This window comes from Euphorbia lathyris, chromosome 10 (assembly GCF_963576675.1).
Source record: "Euphorbia lathyris chromosome 10, ddEupLath1.1, whole genome shotgun sequence".
In the NCBI taxonomy this organism is placed as follows: domain Eukaryota; kingdom Viridiplantae; phylum Streptophyta; class Magnoliopsida; order Malpighiales; family Euphorbiaceae; genus Euphorbia; species Euphorbia lathyris.
Window position 1 is genome coordinate 20,280,753 of NC_088919.1, and position 23,186 is coordinate 20,303,938.

The following is a 23,186-nucleotide window of genomic DNA, read 5'->3' on the forward strand; positions in this document are numbered from 1 at the left end:
TGTGTACCATGGGAGACATCCATCCCAAAAGGTCTGGACTTCCATTTCTCATTCCAAACGGTCTGGACTTCTAATACAGGGAGAAATTTCCATCCAGATTCATCACGTTCGCTTTAAAATGATTTGTTAGGAGTTTATTGTGGTAATCTTGTTGTAAATTTTGATAATGTTACGATTTTAATATTGTTATTGTGGCAATCTTGTTGTAAATTTTAATAATGTTATGATTTTAATGTTGGAATCCCTTATTGTTGTGCCTTTTTGTTGTTATATACCACTTCGCAAAACACGTTCGGACTTTGCATATTGAGAAATCTGCAAATTAAAATCATCTAATAACGCAAACATTATCTTCGCAGACTTCGCATATCGTGAAATCTGCGAAGTCAGATGGAAGGGAGACAGACGCGACGTAAAATTATAAACATATTAAAGGTATTTTGGGAAAGTCACACCAACATAGTCTAGATATGTAATATGTTGAGTAAATGGGTTAAAAATGTAAATGAGCCTCTCAATCAATTAAAAAGACCCAGAAACAAGCTTTTGAATTTTTCATTATTGAATAATTCATCAAACAACTTTTCTAGAAAGCCGTTTTCCAAAATTTATTTCGAGTTCGTTAGTCTATCATTTTATCCCAAATTAATTTTAATCTCCTTAGTTACATCAGTTATATAACTCCTAATTTTTATTTCGTAAAAAACGACATCCTACAGCCTTCAAAATCGCCTTTAAAGTACCCTCCATGAAACAGAATCAAGATTTTGGGTTTTCAACCATCAAACAACTATTCTGTCAGGCCCGTTTTCAATAATTTATTCCGACTCCATTACTCGATGTTTTTCTAAAATTCTAGTTCTAGACCATTCCCTTGCACACTAGGTTTAAATATTAGCCTTCGTTTCGCTCCAATTCGACTTCTACAGCTCCCAAAATCGAGCCAGAAAGTCTCATGAAATCACTATTTTTATTCCACAAAGTGCTGCTGATTTATTAGTTAAGTGGTAAATTTCTGCTTAAGTCCCTGAACTCTTTCAAATGCCCTAAATTTTTCCAAAATTACCCGGACAATGCAACAACCCCGAGATAAGTTTCCGGAGTTCCAGCCTTCATTTTCACGCATCCCAACAACGTCAAAGAGATCAGTTAATTTTACCTAATCACGTACATATTGTTTTTTCCGACTTATTTATATTTCTAGTTTTAAAGTTATCATTTTTTAAGTTGTAATTTTCATGCTTTATTCTTATTTATAATACAAAAAACATTGAAAAATATTTACAAAATCAATAAAAATATAAAAGAAAATTAAAAAAATTATATATTTGTGTTGTTTTATTGCTTTTATTTTTGGTACTTATCTTAAAAAAATATTTTTCTGACCGACCTGTCAAGTAACGTCGGGGTCTAAGACCATTGTTTTTATTTTCAGTCATTGTAACAGTCATCAACCGCTTTTCGTTTAGAATTCAATTAATTTAGGCGCACTATATTTATTTATTTTATTCAATTACCATTTTATCCTTTGAGAATTAGCTTCTCTGGCACGCCCGTATTATTTTTACCGTTTTTAATCCCCACAAACGCGTATCAAGGTTGAAAATTGAGATATTTCAAAAATATCGCCAACAGTATGATAATGGCGATTATTGATTTTAATGGTATATATTATGTGAGTGAGACAACCAGAGTTATTGATTAGATCATTAAAATATTATTTAAGTAAAAAGAAATTTCAAATAGTGTTATATAAAGTCAGAATGAAAGCCTAGATGTATCATAACAGCTCTTAAGCACCCTCATTTTATCTGATGATAACTAATGTCAATTTTAAACGCCACAGTACCACTTTTCCCCTTCAACTTTCTCTTCATATAGTGAATAATTTCAAAATAAACCACAATATTGTTAATGGTAGATCTCCCAAGCACAAAACAGAATGTTCATTCAAAATAATAGAAGGGAGAATCGGCTTAAGCCGATTAGCAAATACCTTAAAAATAATTTCATAAAAAAATTGCAAAGCGATATCAATCAAAAGTCCTTCATATAGGAAGGGTAACCCTTTTAGGAACACCTATATGAAGCCATTGGCAACACTTAGTAAGAATATAACTGCCAATAACCGGACAAAAGTGTTGACAATATCTTGGGTTCAAATCATTCGCCCGAGGAAAACTATTTGAGTGCATAGAAAACATGGCTTCATTGAATTCCTCAACATTGAAAGGTTTTATCAAATCATTATTCACAGAACTAATAACACACAGAGACAAAAATTCAAGTTAGGGTGCTCAAAGTTGTTATGATCAACAAACAAAGACTGAAAATAATGGCTAACTACCTACCCCTATCATCTTGAGAATCACCCTAAGATCCACCGTCTCTCTAAAATATGGTAATAAAGTTCATTCGCTATCAATCCATGGCCATATTATGAAAGAATTTACTATTTCTACTGCCCTCGTTGCAACCTGAAATTTTTAGCTCTTTGTTGCCAATAATCTTCCTCTTGGGACAACAATGTATTCAATTCATCTTTTTTTTTATCTTCAAATAAAGCCTTAGAAATAGAATCATTAACAATCGTAAGATTAGAAAATATGGGGCTTACATTGGTTAATCTTCCCATGGAATTGTTGTCAAAAGTCAGCCCCCACCAATGCATGGCTTTGAAATTTTCATAAAGCCTGGTACGAATATCAGCCAAACCTATTGACCGCCAAATATCATTCACAACATTCCTAAATGAGCTATCACAATGCCATTCATTTTCAAGTCAAAACTGTAGCTTGCGCTGGATGAAAGGTTGGGGAATAGTAGCAATACAAACTGGCATGTGAAGTGAGACACTAGAGAAGATACAAAAGAGTATAACATGAGGAAAATAGTCTAACTAATCTTAATTAACCAAACACCGGTCTAATGGCTTATCCATAAAGTGTTTCATTCCCCTACCATGTTCCTAGGTGAAAACATATCCTATAAGGGACAGATCAACAAGCTCACTGTAGATACCCATTTTTGTCTGAGACATTTTTATGCTTTAGCCGACAATATTTGAAATTTTGACAAGTTTATAAGTTATATCGAAAATAAAACATTTCATTCTCACATTTGATTTATCCGAAAATGGGACTTTTGTATACCAATTTGTTATATCTTAATATAATTATCAAATCACATTCAAGATATAATGTATTGAAACAAAAGTGTTTTCCATCTTGTTATAAATTATATTTGAGATATAATGTGTTATTTTTTAATATAATTTTGAACTTGTTATATTTCAAATTGTTAATTAAACTCAATTTTTATTTAAATAGTTAAGTTAATATTTTGAATTTAATTAATTCATTTAAAATTATTCTCAAGAAATAAATATAGTTTGAGATATGATTTTTGATAAAGTTTTATCTAAGTCATATTTAAAGCATAATTTATCCTTAGAACCAATTAATGATGAATGAATTAATATTCAAAAAAATAAATTATAAAAATAACAAAACAAAAAATAAAATAGGATGCTTTTATTAAGAAATAAAATTTACATTTTACAAAACTAATCTATTACATCTCTTTGTTTTGTAGGTAAACATAAAATTAAGCCTCTCAATATTCCTAATCCACCTCCTAATCAAGCTTCAACTCAAATGAGATATGGACAAGAGTCAAAGTTCAAATTTCAACAGCCAAATCCAAAATGAGCAGCATTGGAAGTATTAATTCAAAAGAAAAACCCACTTCCAAGACAGAAAAAGACAAGACCTACTCTCAAGACTAAAATGACAATCACATGGGAAAATCTAGAGACAAAACCATGCAGAAATCTCATTTTCAAGACACAAAAAACAAATTGAGTCATGCTGAAAAAGTTACAGCCCATGCTGAACTCACATTATAAAAGGAGTTTCTTTTGCTCATTTGAAGGGAGGCGAATTTTTAGAAGGGGAGAGGCCAATTTAGAGAGCAATTTTTCAGAATTATTTTTAAGCAGAAATCCTTGTAATAGTTTCAAATTTGAGAGTACCTAAAGAGTGAAAATCTTGTATTCACCAAAGTTCAATATAAATCAATTCTTTCTCCATTTGATCTCCAAGGCTTTGAACTAAGGGTTTTTATTCTTAGTTTATAAAAAAAGTGATTAAAAGCATCTATTTTGCTTTTGAAATGAACTGATTTTATAAACTTTGAATAAAAATCTAGTGGTTCTCAGCTCATTTAAATACATGTTTTATTTATTTAGTGTACTTTAAATTTATTCTACTAACCATTTACTAATCTTACTAACTTCATATATTAAATACAACTTATATCCTTATTTGCATAATACTACTTTTTATATTTATCATTTACTAACCACTAACATTTACTAGTTCGTTACTAACCACTAACATTTATCTGTTACTGACCACTAACATTTGTCTGTTCTTCATATTTCGATATTGCTTTTCTTTAGGAATTCTTTAAAAAAATGAGTTATATGTTTGATCTAAACTCTTTCTTTCTAATTACTGACTTTACCTAAATTAAGGTATTAATTTCATAACCCAAAAATAACTAACATTAGTTGTAAAATCATAGTTAATCTAGATTAACCAAAGTTAATAAGGTTTAATAAGGTAGGATCTATTTTTTTATCCTTTTACCAATTTCTCCCTCACTGAATCTTCCCTTCGCCCACTTCACCGTCACCGGATCCACCATCGTCGTTATCCACCACCTGCCAATCACCGGAAGATTTCCTACATAAAGGAGAATATCAGAATACTATAGATCTAAACCCAAAAATAATAAGTATCTAGCTCCATCTGTGAAATAATTTCATCATAGTATATATTCTTTTCTTGTAATCATTATTTAAGCTAGGATCATTATAGATGTAAGATTACAAGTGTAACTAGGAATTTTGTTTAGTTATAATTCTTCTGTTAAACCAAAAAAACAACATAGAAAATAAAAGTGATTAAATAACAAATAAACCAAAAATCTGGAAAAGTAAAACCTTACCTCACCGCCGGCGAGACGAGATGGAGTTAGACGACTCGAACAGTGGCAGCAGGAGCTGAGCCGATATGGCGGAGGGGCACGGGCGCGACAGTTGGCGACTCTGCTGGGGACTTAGATTTCCTGGTTGTGTACGTATTTCTATATGCTTGTACTATGTGTTTATTATTGTATATGTTATTGCTTTGATTAAATATTATTTTATTGACATATCATTCAAGCCACACTATCACACTCGCACTCAAAGGTCATGGATATGATCTTACCCTTTTATAGGATCTAGGATGAGGCAAAGTACGGACTGTCCTCTCGGGAACACCGAGGTTGGGGTCCTGAAACGCACTCAACTCAAATTGGACTTCCCTATTTAGTAATGATGGGGTTAAGGATTTGTGACCCGAACCATGACTTTTGTACCTTTAGAAATAGATCCAAGAGCTACCCAATAGAAGCTAGCCCTTTTGTGCAGGTTAACTCTATAGGATTTACATCATAATATAAAAATTGCTTGGTGTGATTTGATTTACATGTCTATATATGATTACACCTAATTGTCTATATTTGCGTCGTTGTCCAACATAATCTGATTTTCCCATGAAGGTTTATGAAAATAATAACGGTCTTATCCTTAAAATGTCTAGGATGTTAAAGAATACCTATTTGATTGAAACATTGTTTTAAGCATGAAATAAATCACTTTTCAGATGCCAAAAGTGATTCATCTTTTATCCAAAGATATTCTGAGAAATGGAATGGACATTTTAAGGATATTTCAGTCGTTATAATCATAATTTAAATGGGGAGATTTTGTCATTTATTCGCGACTAAAAAATAAAAATAAAAATAAAAAGTCTTAAAATGGGATATGATTTCTTGGCACTAATGTTTTGTTTTCTCTTTTATACCCATTATCGAATAAATATATAAATATGGATATTCGATACTTTCTCATGGCATCTTCTTCAAGCATAATAGAAATCTTGAATAAATAAATAAAAACAACAATGAAAAGTTGATCTCGACAAAATAAGTATCAAAATAGATTGATTAACTCATCAATGGGATAATATAATACGATGAATATGCTTGAAGAAAGAGATAATTATCGAATATTTATATTTATATTTTATTCCGATACTGTGTACGAAGAGTGTCTAAAGAAGCATTTCTTGCCTAATAAGATTATATTTTGATAGCATCACATCACATCATTACATACGTTGTATCATGTCGTCAGTACACGTGTGTCCAACATATGTTTTTATCATACATCTCACAGCATGATGTGTTCTTGCGCACTCCATTATGCCAGATACGTCTCCTCATTTGATACCATTTTCCATGTTGTACATTCTTGTCACATTTCATATCATTATGTCAATGTACGTCTAGGCTACATGACATCACATATCATGATTTGTGTCACATATATTAAATACAGCTTATATCCTTATTTGCATAATACTACTGTTTATATTTATCATTTACTAACCACTAACATTTACTAGTTCGTTACTAACCACTAACATTTGTCTGTTCTTCATATTTCGATATTGCTTTTCTTTAGGAATTCTTTAAAAAATGAGTTATATGCTTGATCTAAACTCTTTCTTTCTAATTACTGACTTTACCTAAATTAAGGTATTAATTTCATAACCCAAAAATAACTAACATTAGTTGTAAAATCATAGTTAATCTAGATTAACCAACGTTAATAAGGTTTAATAAGGTAGGATCTATTTTTTTTATCCTTTTACCAATTTCTCCCTCACTGAATCTTCCCTTCGCCCACTTCACCGTCACGGGATCCACCATCATCGTTATCCACCACCCACCAATCACCGGAAGATTTCCTACATAAAGGAGAATATCAGAATACTATAGATCTAAATCCAAAAATAATAAGTATCTAGCTCCATCTGTGAAATAATTTCATCATAGTATATGTTCTTTTCTTGTACTCATTATTTAAGCTAGGATCATTATAGATGTAAGATTACAAGTGTAACTAGGAATTTTGTTTAGTTATAATTCTTCTGTTAAACCAAAAAAACAACATAGAAAATAAAAGTGATTAAATAACAAATAAACCAAAAATCTGGAAAAGTAAAACCTTACCTCACCGCTGGCGAGACGAGATGGAGTTAGACGACTCGAACAGTGTCAGCAGGAGCTGAGCCGATATGGCAGAGGGGCACGGGCGCGACACTCACAAAACACAATCTTATCATTGAAACCTCGAAACAACCATTCCAGGTGAGGTGCATCTCCCATTTTATTCGAAACAAATAATAGATCATTACAATCACCAATGACACAACAAGGGGGAGTAGACATACCTTTTAACTCACGAAGCAAGTTCTAAGATTTTGCCGATTATTTTTGTCAAATGGGCCATAATAGCTAGTATAACACCAAGTAATAAAAGTTGCATCGATAATAGTAAAATCAATGTGGAAGCAATAATAACTCAAAAAATAAATATCAATATTATCATTCCATAAAATTTCAAGACCGCCACTTTCCTTATTAACAGTAAAAAAAAACATTAGGCATCCCAACATTATGTTTAATCTTCTCAATATTATAAGAGTGAACTAGAGTTTCAATCAAAAAGACAAAAAAAAAGGTTTATAAGTTTTAATGAGGTTCTTCAAAGTGAGCATTGCATGCGAATTCTCTTATCCATAGCAGTTCTAAGATAGCCCAATCATTGCTCCGGAAGAGGCACTTCTAGGTTGAGTACCATTGTTAAACATTTTAGATTTTTTTTTTTTGTGATGAACTTGTATTTCTATTTGATTAAGTTTTGAAAGTAAAAATATGACGAGTTAAATAACAAGTTAAGTAAAAATAGGCCAATTTATTCAAATTTTAGGTAGGAGTAAACTTGATTTTGCTTAGAAACGTGAAGGATAAAATTGTACTATTTTGTACTTAAAGAGTAAATCTCAATAGCATATGGTAAATTTGAATGTAATATGAGATTTTTTTTTTTTTTTGTGGGGAAAGTAATATGAGTTTTTTTTTTTTTGGTTAACATTATGAGATTATTTTGTTACGAAGAATATAGATTGAGGCGCCTTTTGTATTTTGGATTATTTTTTGAAAAAGAAAAAAAGAAAATTAGGTGGGATAAAGAATAAGAGGAAAGAGAAAAAGAAAAAAAATAGCTAGAGGAGAACAAGCGGGAGATACTTGCAAGCAAAGTGTGTTTAACAAATTAAAGAATAAAAGAAAGAAAATGGAAATTACTGATTTCTCTTCTTTAATTAATTGTTCAATATTCGCCTGAAACTGATCTGCGACCCAGGAACACAAATTAAGTGCAAGAAAAGCAAATTCATTGATCCATTTAGGTTTGGGTTGCGATATACTCCTTCTTGGTAATATGGATAATGATGTTGTTCAGCGAGTTTTCCAAGAAGGAGGCCGCGATTATTTTCAACAGCATCCTTCCACTTCATCCTCTTCGTCTTCCATCCTCCAATCTCTTCCTCTTCACGTGGTACCACTCCTATTTAACACCAATTCTTGTTCTGTTTTTACTTTTGGAGGTTTTGTTGAAATAATGGTTGCAATGTAATCGCTTACTTGATGGATTCGGAAGAAGACGGTCATAATTTCTGTTTTTTAGTTGAATATGCAGTTATCTATTCGTTTAATTTACTTCTACGTTTGAATTATGCGTTGAGCAATCTAAGTTTTGCATGTCAACATCAAGGTTTATCTTCAGGTCTTCAGAGATCAAATTTAGAAACGATTGGATATCTTCTATAGGTTCTCATAATCTGTTAATCGTTAAAGTTGATGTTCATTATGTATGTTTTTGAGAAATTGATCATACTAAGAAACCAACAGTTCACTGATACCGGATTCTCCAAACACTTTTTATTTGCGTGTTTCACATCCTTATTAATGTATATTGGTATTATCTTGTACTTGTTGGGAACATTTTTTGGTTTATAATATCAAAGTTTTCAATTCATTTTCTTGGAAATGTTAGGCTTGATTAATTATTGGGTTGAGTTGCAGTCTTTTGACCATGGATGTTACTTGTTAATAAAATCTATACAAGAACTTAGAGAGAAAAAAGACAGTCTTGTCACTGTTGGCATTGGAGGTCCTAGTGGTTCGGGCAAAACAAGGTAATTGTGCTGTTAATTTTTTACTGATTATTATATTTATGCTGAGAATAACATTGGCAGCAATAAAAGGAAGCATCTTGCATCTTCTTTTGACATTTTCTAATTTTCTGTTCTCATTTGATGATCCATAAAGCTTAGCAGAGAAGGTGGCATCTGTAATTGGTTGCACAGTAATATCAATGGAGAATTATCGTAATGGAGTTGACGATGGGAATGATTTGAATTCAATTGATTTTGATGCATTAGTCCACAATCTTGAGGTTTGCATTCGCCTTTGACTTTGGAGATGTTATTATATCTATCAATAGATTTTGGCAGTTTTGAGTTGAATTTTATTGAGTGATCCAAAAAGCTTGCCTATTTATGAACCTTGACTGTCTCTGTCCTCTGTAAATAGTGGTTAGATCTTGATTTGTTATAGCGCAACTATGTTATGGTAATTAAGAATATACTGTGCAGGCATAAAAGGCAATTTTGTGCTGCTTGCAGCACCCTATATTGCTTTAAACTTTAAAGTTGATCAATGGTTACCTGCCTTGCTTCAGAGTTCATACACAGTTTTTATGTTGATGTATTTAATATGCTTTATGTCCAACACAGGACTTGATAATTGGTAAGGATACTACAATACCAGTGTTTGATTATCAAGAAAAGAGGTGTATTGGTTCCCAAGAAATAAGGAATTCTTCATCTGGAGTGGTAAATCACAGTGACTAGCTGTTACGAATAATAATTAACACTTCCTTGGAATTTTCACATTTGTACATTTTGTTCTTAGGTAATAGTTGATGGCACCTATGCGTTGCATGCAAGGTTGCGCTCTTTGCTTGATATTAGGGTGGCTGTGGTAAGTTTTTATATCCGTAGGAGTTGCATTTTGTGTCTGAACATGCTTTAAAGTTAATATTTTTCTTAAACATCTGTGATCACTTTCTAAATATGGCTGGTGCATCAGGTTGGTGGAGTTCATTTTAGTCTTCTCTCAAAAGTTCGATATGACATTGGAGATTCTTGTTCACTAGATTACCTTATTGACAGCATTTTCCCGTTGTTTAGGAAACACATTGAGCCAGACCTTCATCATGCACAGGTTGATGTTGCAATGTTCTTATGTTTTAGAATATAACTCCTAATTGATGATATTATGGTTTTATTTCGCAGATTCGAATAAACAATAGCTTTGTCTCTTCATTTAGAGAAGCAATTTACAAGCTGAAATGCAAGAGTGAGGTTTGTACTTGCTCAGCCTTCCATTTTCAGTAGTGTACCTTAATCATTTCTATGCTTGAGAAGTGCTACTTTTGGGCTTTAGCTGTATGAGTAGGGTACTTGTTCATGAATTGGTTGAAAAGTTATATCCATTTATAATGCACCTATTCTTTCTGGTGTTGCAATTAATAGCATTGAAAATACAGTCTCCTATGATTGACGAAAATATATGAGATTTCTTGTCTCTCTACTTAATGAAATGTACAGAATCAGGTAAATTCCAGTCACTAAAGTTTTCTTTGGTGAAATTTTTTGGCTGATATATTAAGTTGTAATAGTGTTACAAAACTATAAATTTTCTCAAGTTACTAGAAGAGTTCATTGGACAAAAAACTTCTCTACAAATTCTGCTATGCATTTAGATTTTTTTCTTTGATAATGCATATGCCAATTGTGGTTATCTGAGCTACTGTTCTTCTACCTTGCTCATATTTATTTATTTTTGTAGATGTATGATTGTGCTGCTAGCAGTGTATCTTGTGTTTGTGACTACATAACATATGATTTTAACTAGACACAGAAAGAGGGACCTTCTGACCTTTGTAATTTTATAAAGAAGAATTAAATTACCTAGTGGATTTTTTTTCCTTTCTTTTTCTAACATGAAAGATATGGGGTGGTTCATCTATTTATTAGGCTATATTAAAATGGAAGGAAGGCGCATGTCTTGTTTCATTTTTTTTTCTTTCATATTGCTTGTGGGATCATATTTTCTTGTGTTTCTTAATACTTTCTCGTTATTTTTTTAATAAACTTAAGCAATTATTATTTGTACAGTCTGAAGATGTGTCGACATATCCTTTTCAAGGAACAGAACCACAAATAGATATGTGAGTTTTTCTTCCAAGTTCTTGCTCTTTCTCACCATGATTTTAATACAAGGAGAACAAATTAGCCTGTACATCAATTGTGAGTGATAGTGCATCATTACTGTCTTCTATTCAGTTTTATTGAGATGTACCTTAGAGCTCCATCAGCAAGTGAAGAAGCACGGATCAATGACTGGATCAAGGTGCGGCAATCTGGTATTAGATATTATCTGTCACTTGGGGACCAGAGGATTGTGGACAAGAATTTCATAATCAGACCAAAAGCTGAGTTTGAGGTAAGTTACCTTGGTTGCAGCTCTGGTACAAATATAGACGGTGAAGTTAGTTAATGTTTAATTTGATTGTGATATTGTGTTTCAGATGCAATTACATTTCTAAGTCGAGAGAAATGAGCTTCAAATGTTACCTTCCAGATACATCATAATTTTCTTTTTCTGTGTTGAAAATAATTCTGGGGCTTAATAACTTATAAAATGAAGAATGGTTTGTAAGACTGTTTTCTACTGCCTTTAAAGTTAAAAGATTTAAAGCTTCAACTAGTATAATATGCAGTTTAATCTGTGTAACTTGATCATGCTTCACATAAACTACCTACCTGTGTGTATGTTATGCTGCTTAACATTCTTATCTTTTGAGTTCAAGGAAAAAATCACAATCAAGAGAGTTTCTAAGGCTTTTAAGGACAGTATAGTCTCCATAAATCTTTCTGCCATAGTTGTTAAAGCGCTAAGGGGTCCCGGAGGCTAGACTCAAGGTGCAAAGCAAGGCGCTCACATGAGGAACACGAGGCACAAAAAAATAAATAAATATATATACTCTATTACTAGTTAAAGCATATCAATATTTGTTATCAATATCACTAATACACTATTACTAGTTAAAGCATATCAATATTTGTTATCAATATCACTAATACACTATTACTAGTTAAAGCATAAACCAAAAAAACACACTTATGACCACAGAAACAAGACAAAACCACATAAATACTAAATGTCAAAACACCAAGATAAGTTCATACTTCATAGCGATATTAACATAAAACAGTAAAAAGAAAACACATGTTAGTGAGTCGCGCCTTGACTCTGGCTCCGAAGCCTAGGCGAGGCGCACAAGGCGAGAGCCTTTTAAACTGTGCCTCTCCTTGTGCAATCAAGGCTCACTACCTTGAGCCTTGCGTAAGGTGCGCCTTTAACAACTATGCTTTCTGCGCGCTCAATGTAGGCAATTTCATGTGGTAATGTGGATCCTGGATTTAAAGGTTTTTTTTTTTTGTCATTCCAGTAGATACTTTTATATGAAACTGGCAGTAGACAGTTAATTGCAGTGCCATTTCTTAGTACCATTTCAAATCTGTTGGTTCCTGCTTCCTTGAATTTGATTTTCTTTTTCAACGCGGGAGTTGCAACGTGATTTTAGAAGTGGGTTTGCATACTTTGAACTTTTGAAAAATTAGGTTGCTATGTCTTGTTTTGGAAGTAGGATTCTAACTTGGTTGGTTTCATTAAACTGTCTTGTTTTCTAATATTGACACAGGTTGGAAAAATGACACTTGGTGGTTTGTTGGACCTGGGGTACACTGTTGTAGTCAGTTATAAACGGTCATCTACTTCTGTTAGTAATGGGAATCTTTCAATGTCATTGGAGACAATTGATACTCTTAGTGAGACATTTATGGTGTTGAGGGGCATGAACAGGAAGGTATGGATTATGTCTATTTTGAAGGATATCAGCAAGACGGTGGATGATGACTAGAATGTGATTTGATGTGTTCCTTTTTTTTTTTTTGGGTTCTGGAGTCTGTTTAGTGGTGAAAATAATAGATATTTATTGGCATTGTACATTCACGAATTAGAAGTTCCTTATAAATAGCACCGTGCATTTAGAATAGGTGCACCATACATCGGTGAAAAATTAATTTAAACAATAGAAATTGAAAGTGCGAGGAATATGAATATCTATTTTGGACTGGTTGTAGGACTTTCTTCATGTAGATATGAACAGGTTTCTCCAAATTTTATCAGCCAAGTGAATGAACACTTTCGAATTTTTGGACATTTGAAAAAAGTTTTCTTCTAAAATCGTATGCCTTGAGTATGAGGATACTATTATACTATGTCTTCATGTAACACTTGTGCCGTGACAGAAAGTTCAGAAAGCCTTAATGCCCAATCTTATTCTAGATATCACGATTGTTAGCATGATTCTTTTGGTTTTGAACAATTAGAAATTTAATTGGTTATGCACTTTGTGCCAGAAGGATTGTTGATCAAACTTGCAATTTATCTTATACTCTACTATTCTATAGACCGTTGGAGCAGAAGCACAGAGAATGGGCATTAATGGACCATGGCTTACCCAGTCATATTTGGAAATGATTCTTGAGAGAAAAGGTTGGGAACTGGCACCAGATGTTTTTTACTGCGGAATCATAGTCATTTTATTTCTATACACCTGTTTTCTTGTTTTCCGTGTTGCTTTCTCTAATTATTGAATTCTGCAGCTGTACCTCGTCTGAGTACGCCACCGCCTTTGTTTAGTACTCCTGTGACTACTACTCAAGGAAGATCAATCGCTGCCCCAAGGCCTATCCGTACCACTTCTAGTATTGTTACTCGGTTAGAGGATCTATCTCAACCATGGACCCGGTCCCCAACAAAATCTCAAATGGAGCCTGTTCTAGCAACCTGGAATACCATATCACTTGATCCACCACACAGTAGAAGCTCAACTGTAGGTAAGTCTCCTAAATAAACCTAAATGATATATCGTTTTTCTTTTCCTCTTGTTAAGCAACTGTATTGTGGAAATGTTATCATTATATCTTCTTGTTTAGACTTCTGTCATGAAGCAACCGCAGATTCTTCCTCTTTCAGGGATACCATGATGCTTGTTCCAATGCCTGATTCATATGACGTAGATAGAGGACTACTACTTGCTGTTCAAGCGATACAGGTGAGAAGTAAAATGAGTTAATGAAAACATCCAACAAGAGAGAAGTGTGGTACTACTTGCTGTTCAAAGGATACTTGAGAACTCAAATAAGTTAAGAAAACATTCAAACCTGAGACAAGTACTACTTGCTGTTCAAGTGATGCCAGCAAGAACTAAAATAAGTCAATGAAAACATCCAACAAGAGATGAGTCAAATTGGCCAAGGTGCTCAGTGTAAATGTCAAGGTGTTAAATATGATGCAACTTTTCTTAACTGTTTCAGGCTTTGTTGGAGAAAAAGGTTCGTAATATCATAGTTCAAGCAACTTGTAAGAACTAAAATAAGTTAATAAAACATTGAAAGAGAGACAACTGTAGTAGTACTTTCTGTTCTACTAATACAGGCAAGAATAGGTTGATAAAGACATCCAACTTGAGATGAGTGTAATTTCATTGGCCAAGGTGATTACTGTGCAAATGTCAAGGTGTTAAATATGACGCATCTTTTTAACTGTTTCAGGTTTTGTTGGAGAAAAAGGTTCCTCCTATCATAGTTGGAATTGGTAATACATCACCAGCCTCTCATACCATCTTCTTGTCCAGTTGATGTTTTGTTGAAGTGCTAGTTCACATAGCCCTTTCCCAATTCAAATTGTTTGTTGACACGGACAAAATTCATGGAAACATTGAAGCCTAAAAGAGACTACATGCTTGTGTTGGATGAAAACAATATAAAAATCTAGTATTGATGTGACAATTTTTGAAATAAATTTGTATGTTACTCATGTAACCTTCTTTTAGCATACTGTTGCAGTATGATAGCTTTGACATAAGGTAACAGTCATAGGTGCAGAACATTAGTGTGAGAATTTAAACATTCAAATGGCTGTAATTTGCTATGGGAAATTGCTAAAAAGTCAGCTTCTACATGTCATGTAAATGAAAGAATTGCAGTCAGATTCAGGATTGATATTGAAGAAGCTGATGAGAATATGAGATTGGAGAACCTATTTACTTCAATGCTATACTGCTTCTGTCGATGTCCATTTTGTCACAAATTATGCTTCTCATTGCAGTTTGATCATGGACAAAAATTTGCAATGGATCTATTTGTACTTTTGTAGTTTAGATGGCCTCGATTTGGATCTCTTGAAAATTAGGGTACACGAAGAGACATGCATGTGCTTAGATGCATAGATTTCATTTGTTAATTAATGCATTTCTGGATAAATTGGTCAATTTTGGGTGTCATGGAAAAAGATGTAGCATTATAAGATAAGGCCAACCACTTTTGGACTATTTGAGTAGTTCCTACAGGAAGCAAAATAATTAACATTGATGAAACTAGTGTCTCCTGCTGTTTCTGGTCTTTGTTGAGCAGTCCTGATTTCCTTTTTCTTGTTGTAGGAGGTCCAAGTGGATCGGGAAAGACTAGCTTGGCTCATAAAATGGCAAATATTGTTGGTTGCGAAGTAGTTTCCCTGGAAAGCTACTTCATATCTGAACAAGTGAAGAATTTTAAGCATGATGATTTTCGCTCTCTGGATATACCCTTGCTCGCAAAGGTAAGATCTTAATTAAATAAATTGTGTGTAGATCTTCTTTAACATTGATTCTAACCCGCCTTCTTAAGTGGTTCCAATGACAAGTTAGCTGGGAAAACTGAAATTTGGACTCAAAACTTCAACACAACTGGTGTTAGATTAAAATGATCAACTTTGTCTAATGGTTTAATAGATTTTTTTTTTTTCTTTATTTATTACAATGGCATTCCAATTCTTTATTTCCTGATTACAATGGGTTTTTGCTATGGATGCTGATTGTTCAACTCAGTTTCTTATGGCATTCATCTGTATCTTTTGTTACAGAATATTAATGACATAAGGAATGGCAGACGGACTAAAGTTCCCATATTTGATTTGGAGACTAATGCTCGAAGGGGCTTCAAAGAACTTGAAGTTTCAGAAGAATGCGGCGTGGTTTGTCTTTACATTTTTTCAATGTTCATTATTGGAACTTGCCTTTTTTAGGTTGATATTCTGATTCTGTGTGCTTTTGTTACCATTTTAACTTAAAATCTGGTAGTTGTTTTGGAGGGAGGGATAACCAAGGAAAGATTGCTATAAGCCTCCTAGAAAAACCATCATGAAGCAACATTTAAAAATCCATCTAAAAAAGTGCAATTTACAAAAAATGAGCTTCCATACTCTATTGCATGGCAAGTAATGAATGATCATGAAATTCGAAATTTAAAGGCTCCAATTATTTACTCTTATATTACCACCATGTCACGGGCTTGCTATTCCCACAGTTTTGAGGATGTCCAAAATTGATGGTAGCTGGTATCTGCTTGCTTTTATCATGAGTGCCAAATTCCCATTTCTTGTGATGGTAGGGAAAGGCACCATATAAAGAAGTCCTGAAATATCTCATTGATAAAATGTTAAATTTGCTAGTTTAAGTGCCAACCAGTTACCAATGTGCTTGCAATTTGCATTGTGTGGTAGAGATGAAATGTTGGTGGCTATGAGTTTTGTCAAGTTTCAAGAAGGGTCTTTAGATGAACAAATATTTGTCTGGGCAAGTATCTCCATCTCAGTGCATCGGATATTGCCGTCACAACTGAAATCCTTTATTACCACTGTTGAATATATTAATATTATTAAATTTGTGTATGGTTGCTGCACTTAAACAAGTCTAATTTTAGATGTAAATTTTTCAATTATCCAGATTATTTTTGAAGGGGTTTATGCTCTGCATCCAGAAATTCGGAAGAACCTGGACTTGTGGATTGCAGTTGTAAGATGACTTTGCACCCTTGATTCTCAGTGTTTTATTTCCAACCTGTAAGTGTGAAGTTTTCGTTTTTGATGAAAGAGTAACTGACCTTTGTTTCTGCAAATCAGGTTGGTGGTGTTCATTCACATCTGATATCTCGGGTTCAGAGGGACAAAAGTAGAGCAGGGTGCTTTATGTCCCAAAATGAGATCATGATGACAGTTTTCCCGATGTTCCAGCAGCATATTGAGCCCCATCTTGTTCATGCACATGTTAGTGGACATCAAAGCTTCTCCTTTTTGTTGTTCTTGTTGATTTTATTGTGGTTGCTAAGATCATAAACTTTGGTTTGCCAACAATTTTTTTTAACTTCACTGAGATGTATTAATTAGATGTCAAGACTTACCATATCTAAAGCTGTCTTTTCTACTGCGCAACATTAAATAGAAAAGACTTAGAATTCTCTTCATAGAGAAAAAGAAAGGTCGCTTTGCTAATCACATGATTTATCAATTAATATACAAATGAATAAATCATCATGAACAGAGAATGATAAACTAATATAAATAAAAATGTCAAAATCACTACCATACTCAATAAAACTGCTAAATGCCTTCTGTGAGGCTTCTCGTGATGATCAAAACCATTTTGGTCTCTCCTATTACTGCTAAACATGTTCATGTTTTATGCTTTTATTATGTCTTTGTGTTCCTTTTTATCCTGGTTCATCATGCATCTCTCAGTTTAATGCTGATTTAATCATGTTGCATTTCAGAAGGAAAGTTTTAAGGTTCATGTTTAATTCTGATAATTGCAGCTTAAAATTCGGAATGACTTTGACCCGGTGCTTTCCCCTGAGAGTTCATTATTTGTTTTGAAGAGTAACACACAAGTAAGTGTATTGCTAGATTTCGCTATTCTTGTAATGTGGGTTTCATCTGATTAAGTTATGTTTCTAATCTATGAAGGTGGCTTATCAAGATATCTTGAAAATCCTTGATCATGAGAAGCTCTATAGTTCTGTTCAAAATTTCATTGATATTTACTTGCGGCTCCCTGGAATTCATGCTAATGGGCAGTTAGCTGAGAATGATTGTATACGCGTCAGAATTTGCGAGGGTAGATTTGCCTTGCTGATTCGTGAGGTTTGTACATAATTCACTGAAGTTTGTATAAGAGATTTGTCCTTGTTATTATATATTTTCTTTCTTTGATGTCCGAGTATATATTTGACTCATACTTTTCAAATAACTTGTGTTAGCCTATAAGAGAAGGGAATTTTATCATTCAACCGAAAGTGGATTTTGATATTAGCATTAGCACTGTTGCTGGTCTGCTAAACCTTGGGTAAGCTTTTTACTTACAGAATGGAGTACAATTCTCTTTAGTTTTTGAACATTGTTGAGAAAATGTTTTTACTTATACATTTATAGTGAGACAAAGAAACTACTGTAGATTTGTTACAATTTATTTTTGCATGCTGTTTATGCATGTAATGATTATGAATACTTCGTTGGCTGTTATTAAGGGGTGTACTTAATGATTCTGCATTCAATACGGCTTTTCTCCCCTGTTACCTTTATATCATTTCCTCTTTTTTCTCTGCCATTACAAACTGTGAAGTCTTGCTTATAATCATATGTCTGAGATTTTCATCAAAACATAAACTATTTTAATTTCATATATAGTAGTTAACATGTTGATAGAGAAAAGTAAGTGCAACTCTCCTAACAAGTTAGTATTTAGCTCACAAAACAGTAGATTAAAGGAAGGAAAGATAAAATGGATTGAACACACTCAATCCCCTTCTCTACCGAAAATGGCAGAGCCTCTCCACTTAGGCAGCCAAACAACAAAATAACAGAATTCCCAATACCCGAACAACAAGACATACACACTTATATTCCCCTTTTCCCTTTACAGCTCAGCACCCTCACATAACTAACTTTCAGTAACTAATTACTATATTGTCCTGTAGTGCCCTTGCCCCTCCTTGTGTAAAATTTCCACACCCTGGGCCTTTCCTGAATAGGATTTAAGATATTGGCCCTAACAGCCCGTTCTCCATCACATGTGGTATAACAGTGATGAACATAACATGATTTTGATGCTGGCTTTAAGTGTGCTTATGAAGATTTCATAAGGGTGTAAATTTACACTCAATTTTTTTATCACTCGGGAGGTCTTCAATATGAATATGGATATAAGCTGCAATTAATTTGGTTTATGTTTCTAATGTATGACTATTTTTGAACAGTTCATGCGCATCTGAAATGCATGACACTTGTGTGAGCAATTGTATTCAGGGAATTATATGAAGTGTATTACATTGATGTTTCTGCAAACTTGAAATGTTGATCAACATTTTAACTGAGAGCTTCTGCAGTAAATGCTTGGAACACATTTCTTGGTTGATTTTCATAACATCTAGGAGAAACTTTTCAGTTTCTGATGTGGAAATTTGCAAAATAATTATTTTCCAAGCAATCAAATGCGTTGAACAACTAGAGACTATGGGAACTGGAAACTTCATTATCTGAAAAATTGCTGTATGGTATTAATTGTAGTAATCTGGTATCAATGTTTTGAGAAGGGTGCAGTTTTTACTATTCATGTTGTTATGCTATTTTTTAGCATTTTATGCTTTTCTTTTGAGGCTTTGCTGCTAATATGTCCATGCAAAAGTGATCCAAGTTTTATTTTTCTAATGTTAGGTATCAAGCTGTGGCCTACATTGAAGCCTCTGCAGTTATTTACCAGGATGGGAAGGTTATATTTTGTGGATTGTGTGGGTTTAAAATTTCTATGCACCTTTTGGCGTGGTCTAAGTTTTTGATTTAATTCTGACTTTTAGATTCTCATTGAGGTTGATCACCTGGAGGATGTCGCTACTCCTTATCTACAGATAAAAGGTGTTAACAGAGAAGCTGTTGCGGTGGCTGGTTCAACTCTTAAATTAGACGGTTCATATACAACTAAGGTTTGCCTCCATAGATGTATCTTTAACAGTCATTGTCTGCTTGTACTGTTACTGGTGTTTGAGCCACGGGGCAATTTGTTTCGACATCATTACTGGAATGCCTCTTTTGTACTTTCAGAGCTACCTTGAAATTATTTTGGAGAGGTTACCAGCAACTGAAAGAAGTTCCAGCGGGATTCATAGTCAACAAACTGCAAGATTGCAGGAGCTTGTTGAATTTATACAATCTCAGGTATATTTCAATGGTTAGAAAGGACAAGCACCGTCTTATTTAAAATAGGATCATTTGCATAGTAATCTGGACTTGGTAAGAGTAGTAGCTTGTAAATGAGAAGGCTGGAAATCTACTTGCATTGATTATTCTTTTTAGTGAAATGGCCCTGGGTTTTATCATGCATCTAGGAGCCTGTTGTGAACAGGCACATGCCTCAACTTTTTATTCACCGATTCCAAACACCATATATAATGTGGTTATTTTCATATCTTTTGTCTGTATTTAAAGTGATTAGTGCTGTTGAAGGTTTTGAGCGCCAACAGATAATTGAAATGTTATAAAGCTCTAGTTTTTCATGATAGCAAACAAAGTAATAGTGTGGCCAAATTGACAGGGCAACTGCTCAGCTTCAGAATCTTCACCAAGAAGGGATGGTGCTCCTATAGAAGGTGTAATTGAAGATATGCAATCTCGAATAAAGAGGCTGGAAAGATGGCAGACCATAAACACGGTATGTGCGATACCTTATAGGGTCTGGACATGATTTCAATAAAATCTTGTGGCCTATTCTTCTTTGGGAGTAAGGTTAAAGGTGAGCCTCTAATGCAGGTGCTATGGACATTCTTGATGTCTGCTATAGTTGGCTATTCTCTCTATCAAAGGAAACGCCAATGAACTTTTGTGAGAAGCCACATACATTACAGCACGGGCTCTCTGGGTAGTTCAACAGAATCTGCTAACAAGAATTGTACATTGGTCTAGCAATCAATTTTCTACAGGGAATTTACTCTTTTTAATACAAAGGACAGAGACTGGCATTTCGTAAATACGAACGGCGTAGAGTACAGTATGGATTCTTCAATCACCTCACCTCTAGGTAACACTGTAGGATTATGGTTTACTGATAAATAACATCTCGACAGGATATGAGGTTTGTTTGATTCACATTATAATTTAATGAAAATTAGCTTTCCTGTTCATACTGATGACTTTTATTTAGTTCCATATTCATCCCCTGACTCTTCTCCTCCAGTGATTTGGATAATAGTACCACGTGATTTTCATTCTGTAATTTTCCCTTGAAAACATTAAGTGACAGGGTGAAACGGTGCTTGTTTCATCCTATGCGGTTTATACATTAAACCAATTAGAAGCTGTTCCTGCTCGAGCCAACTCTATTATAGCCATATATATATACACTTCACTTGCTAATTGTTGACCTGAACTGAAGTTGACCATTTAAGCCCTCTATAGGTCCCAACAATGTGTGATATCTTCATTCCATGCCAAATTAAGGAACATATACAAACATTTAGAAAATGAAGTTTTGGTAACTAACAAACTAGTCCGTTAGAAGCATAATCTGTGATTATACTTCAGAGTTCAATTTCTCAAAATTGAAAAATTCAAAGACTTGTGATATTCTAAGAAATTTTAATTATTCAATTTTGATGTCATTTAGGTGTTGTTTGGTGAGGAGAGAGAAAGTAAATGCTTAGAAAGAGAAAACTCCAAAAACGATGATTTTGGAAATTAAAAAGTTAGATTCCATAGTAAATATGGTATTGAACAAATTTAATTCTTGAATTTAAACCCAACTCGAGGAGCTCACTAAAAAACAGGTTGAGTTGCCTCTTCACTCAGCGTGAAGTCTTCCCTGAAGAGCAGTTAACTTGACGAGTACACTTAAGCAACACACTGACGTGTTAGGTTTTATGGTCTAATCGAAACTCTCTAGTGTGGAACACTAGATCATCCCCTTCTTTTGTTTTTTTAGCAACGGAACTTCCTCTCTCTCTAGGTGGAAGCAAGCACAAACTCCATGTTAAGGTTCAATGCATTATGGGAAGCTCGTTATTTTTGCTACAATTTATATAGACAGTTGAGGAAAGAGAATGCCATGTTAACAACAGATATAATCATAACCATAATGTCTGGGGGAACTGAAACATATGGTAACAGATGATGGTTGGGTTTTGTTTAACTATAGTGGGATTTTAGTTTGGCTTTGTATTAAATTTTGCTGGTTATCACTTTGGTATTTTTTAAGGGCGAGCCTTGGCGCAACGATAAACGTTGTTGTCGTGTGACTAAGAGGTCACGGGTTCGAGTCTTAGGAGTGTCCTTGTTTATTTCTTACGATATCATATGCTCCCCTCCCCCTTTAGGAAAAAACCGTACTCTTTAGGGTTCGGCACAAAGGAGTGTTTGGTGCTTGAATTTTCTGCTTTCGGTTTTTTAACGTGTGTATTATTTCTTGTGCGTGAAGTCGGGGGTCATGGGACTTGTTTTGGCCTGCTGTGCAGGTGGCTTGTCAATCATTTCTCTCTTCTCCTCTGATTGGCGTGAGTGCTCGACATAGTTATTAAGGCACGCCTCAGCTAAGGCTCCAGCCTTAGCGCCTTGGTCAGTCAGGCGCGAGCCTTGGCTACCTTAGGGTAATGTAAATTTAGGGTAGGGTTGAGGGTATTTTAGGGTTTTGATGGTATTTTAGGGTTAGGGTATTTTAGGGCTTTTTAAGTTCAGAAAATACAAAGATCGAAAGTTTTTACTACACATATCGCAACCGACCTTATGCCTTAGTAGTTAACTAGAACTTAACTCATGCATTTTATGGTTTTATTGTTGGTATTTGACTATTTGTGACTAGTATTATGATTTTATGATTTTTTTTGGTGCGCCTCGAGTCGCTCGTGCGCGCGCCTTAAGTTGCGCCTTGCGCCAAGGCTCCAGGACCCCCCTTGCATCTTAGTGCGCCAAGGCTCCAGGACCCCCCTTGCGTCTTAGTGCGCCTTGCGCCTTTAATAACTATGATGCTTGAATGATAGTTGTTTCATCGTTGAGAGTTTTAAATGGATCATCTTTCCGCCGTTTGCCTTTCTTCTTCTTGCCTCTAAAGGCTCATGGGTTTTCTTTTTTATTTTTTCTTCGTATTTCCTGATTGTTTCTGCTGTGTTTTCTTCTTCTTCAACAGGCTCTCTCTTTTCCTTTCAAGTAAGTTATTTGATCTTTCGTTGTTTCTT

At 34.1% G+C, this 23,186-nt stretch overlaps 1 protein-coding gene across 2 annotated transcripts; it reads left to right on the plus strand.

Moving 5' to 3' along the window:
* The first annotated feature begins 8,137 nt into the window (after positions 1–8,137).
* On the plus strand, positions 8,138–21,143 carry LOC136208964 (uncharacterized). 2 transcript variants are annotated; one of them, XM_066000278.1, is made up of 26 exons: positions 8,138–8,518; positions 9,046–9,158; positions 9,292–9,418; positions 9,759–9,857; positions 9,937–10,005; positions 10,114–10,248; positions 10,320–10,388; positions 11,205–11,257; positions 11,373–11,532; positions 12,794–12,958; positions 13,566–13,650; positions 13,761–13,994; positions 14,118–14,212; positions 14,712–14,754; positions 15,599–15,756; positions 16,060–16,170; positions 16,922–16,990; positions 17,098–17,241; positions 17,787–17,861; positions 17,938–18,114; positions 18,231–18,316; positions 19,684–19,738; positions 19,824–19,949; positions 20,068–20,181; positions 20,558–20,674; positions 20,773–21,143. In XM_066000278.1, exons 1-26 carry the CDS (start codon positions 8,402–8,404, stop codon positions 20,836–20,838), a joined length of 2,862 nt encoding a protein of 953 aa, XP_065856350.1. In that variant the 5' UTR covers positions 8,138–8,401; the 3' UTR covers positions 20,839–21,143. The 2 variants fall into 2 exon arrangements, with proteins under 2 accessions (XP_065856350.1, XP_065856351.1); XM_066000279.1 differs by lacking the exon at positions 8,138–8,518 and having other exon boundaries at positions 9,300–9,418.
* The last annotated feature ends 2,043 nt before the right edge of the window (positions 21,144–23,186 follow it).

Coding starts and splice junctions, on each gene's coding strand:
- LOC136208964 (XM_066000278.1), top strand. CDS start 8,402: ATGGATAATGATGTTGTTCAGCGAGTTTTCCAAGAAGGAGGCCGCGAT. Junction 10,249..10,319: donor CAGACCTTCATCATGCACAG/GTTGATGTTGCA, acceptor TTTATTTCGCAG/ATTCGAATAAACAATAGCTT. Junction 16,991..17,097: donor TGGACTTGTGGATTGCAGTT/GTAAGATGACTT, acceptor TCTGCAAATCAG/GTTGGTGGTGTTCATTCACA.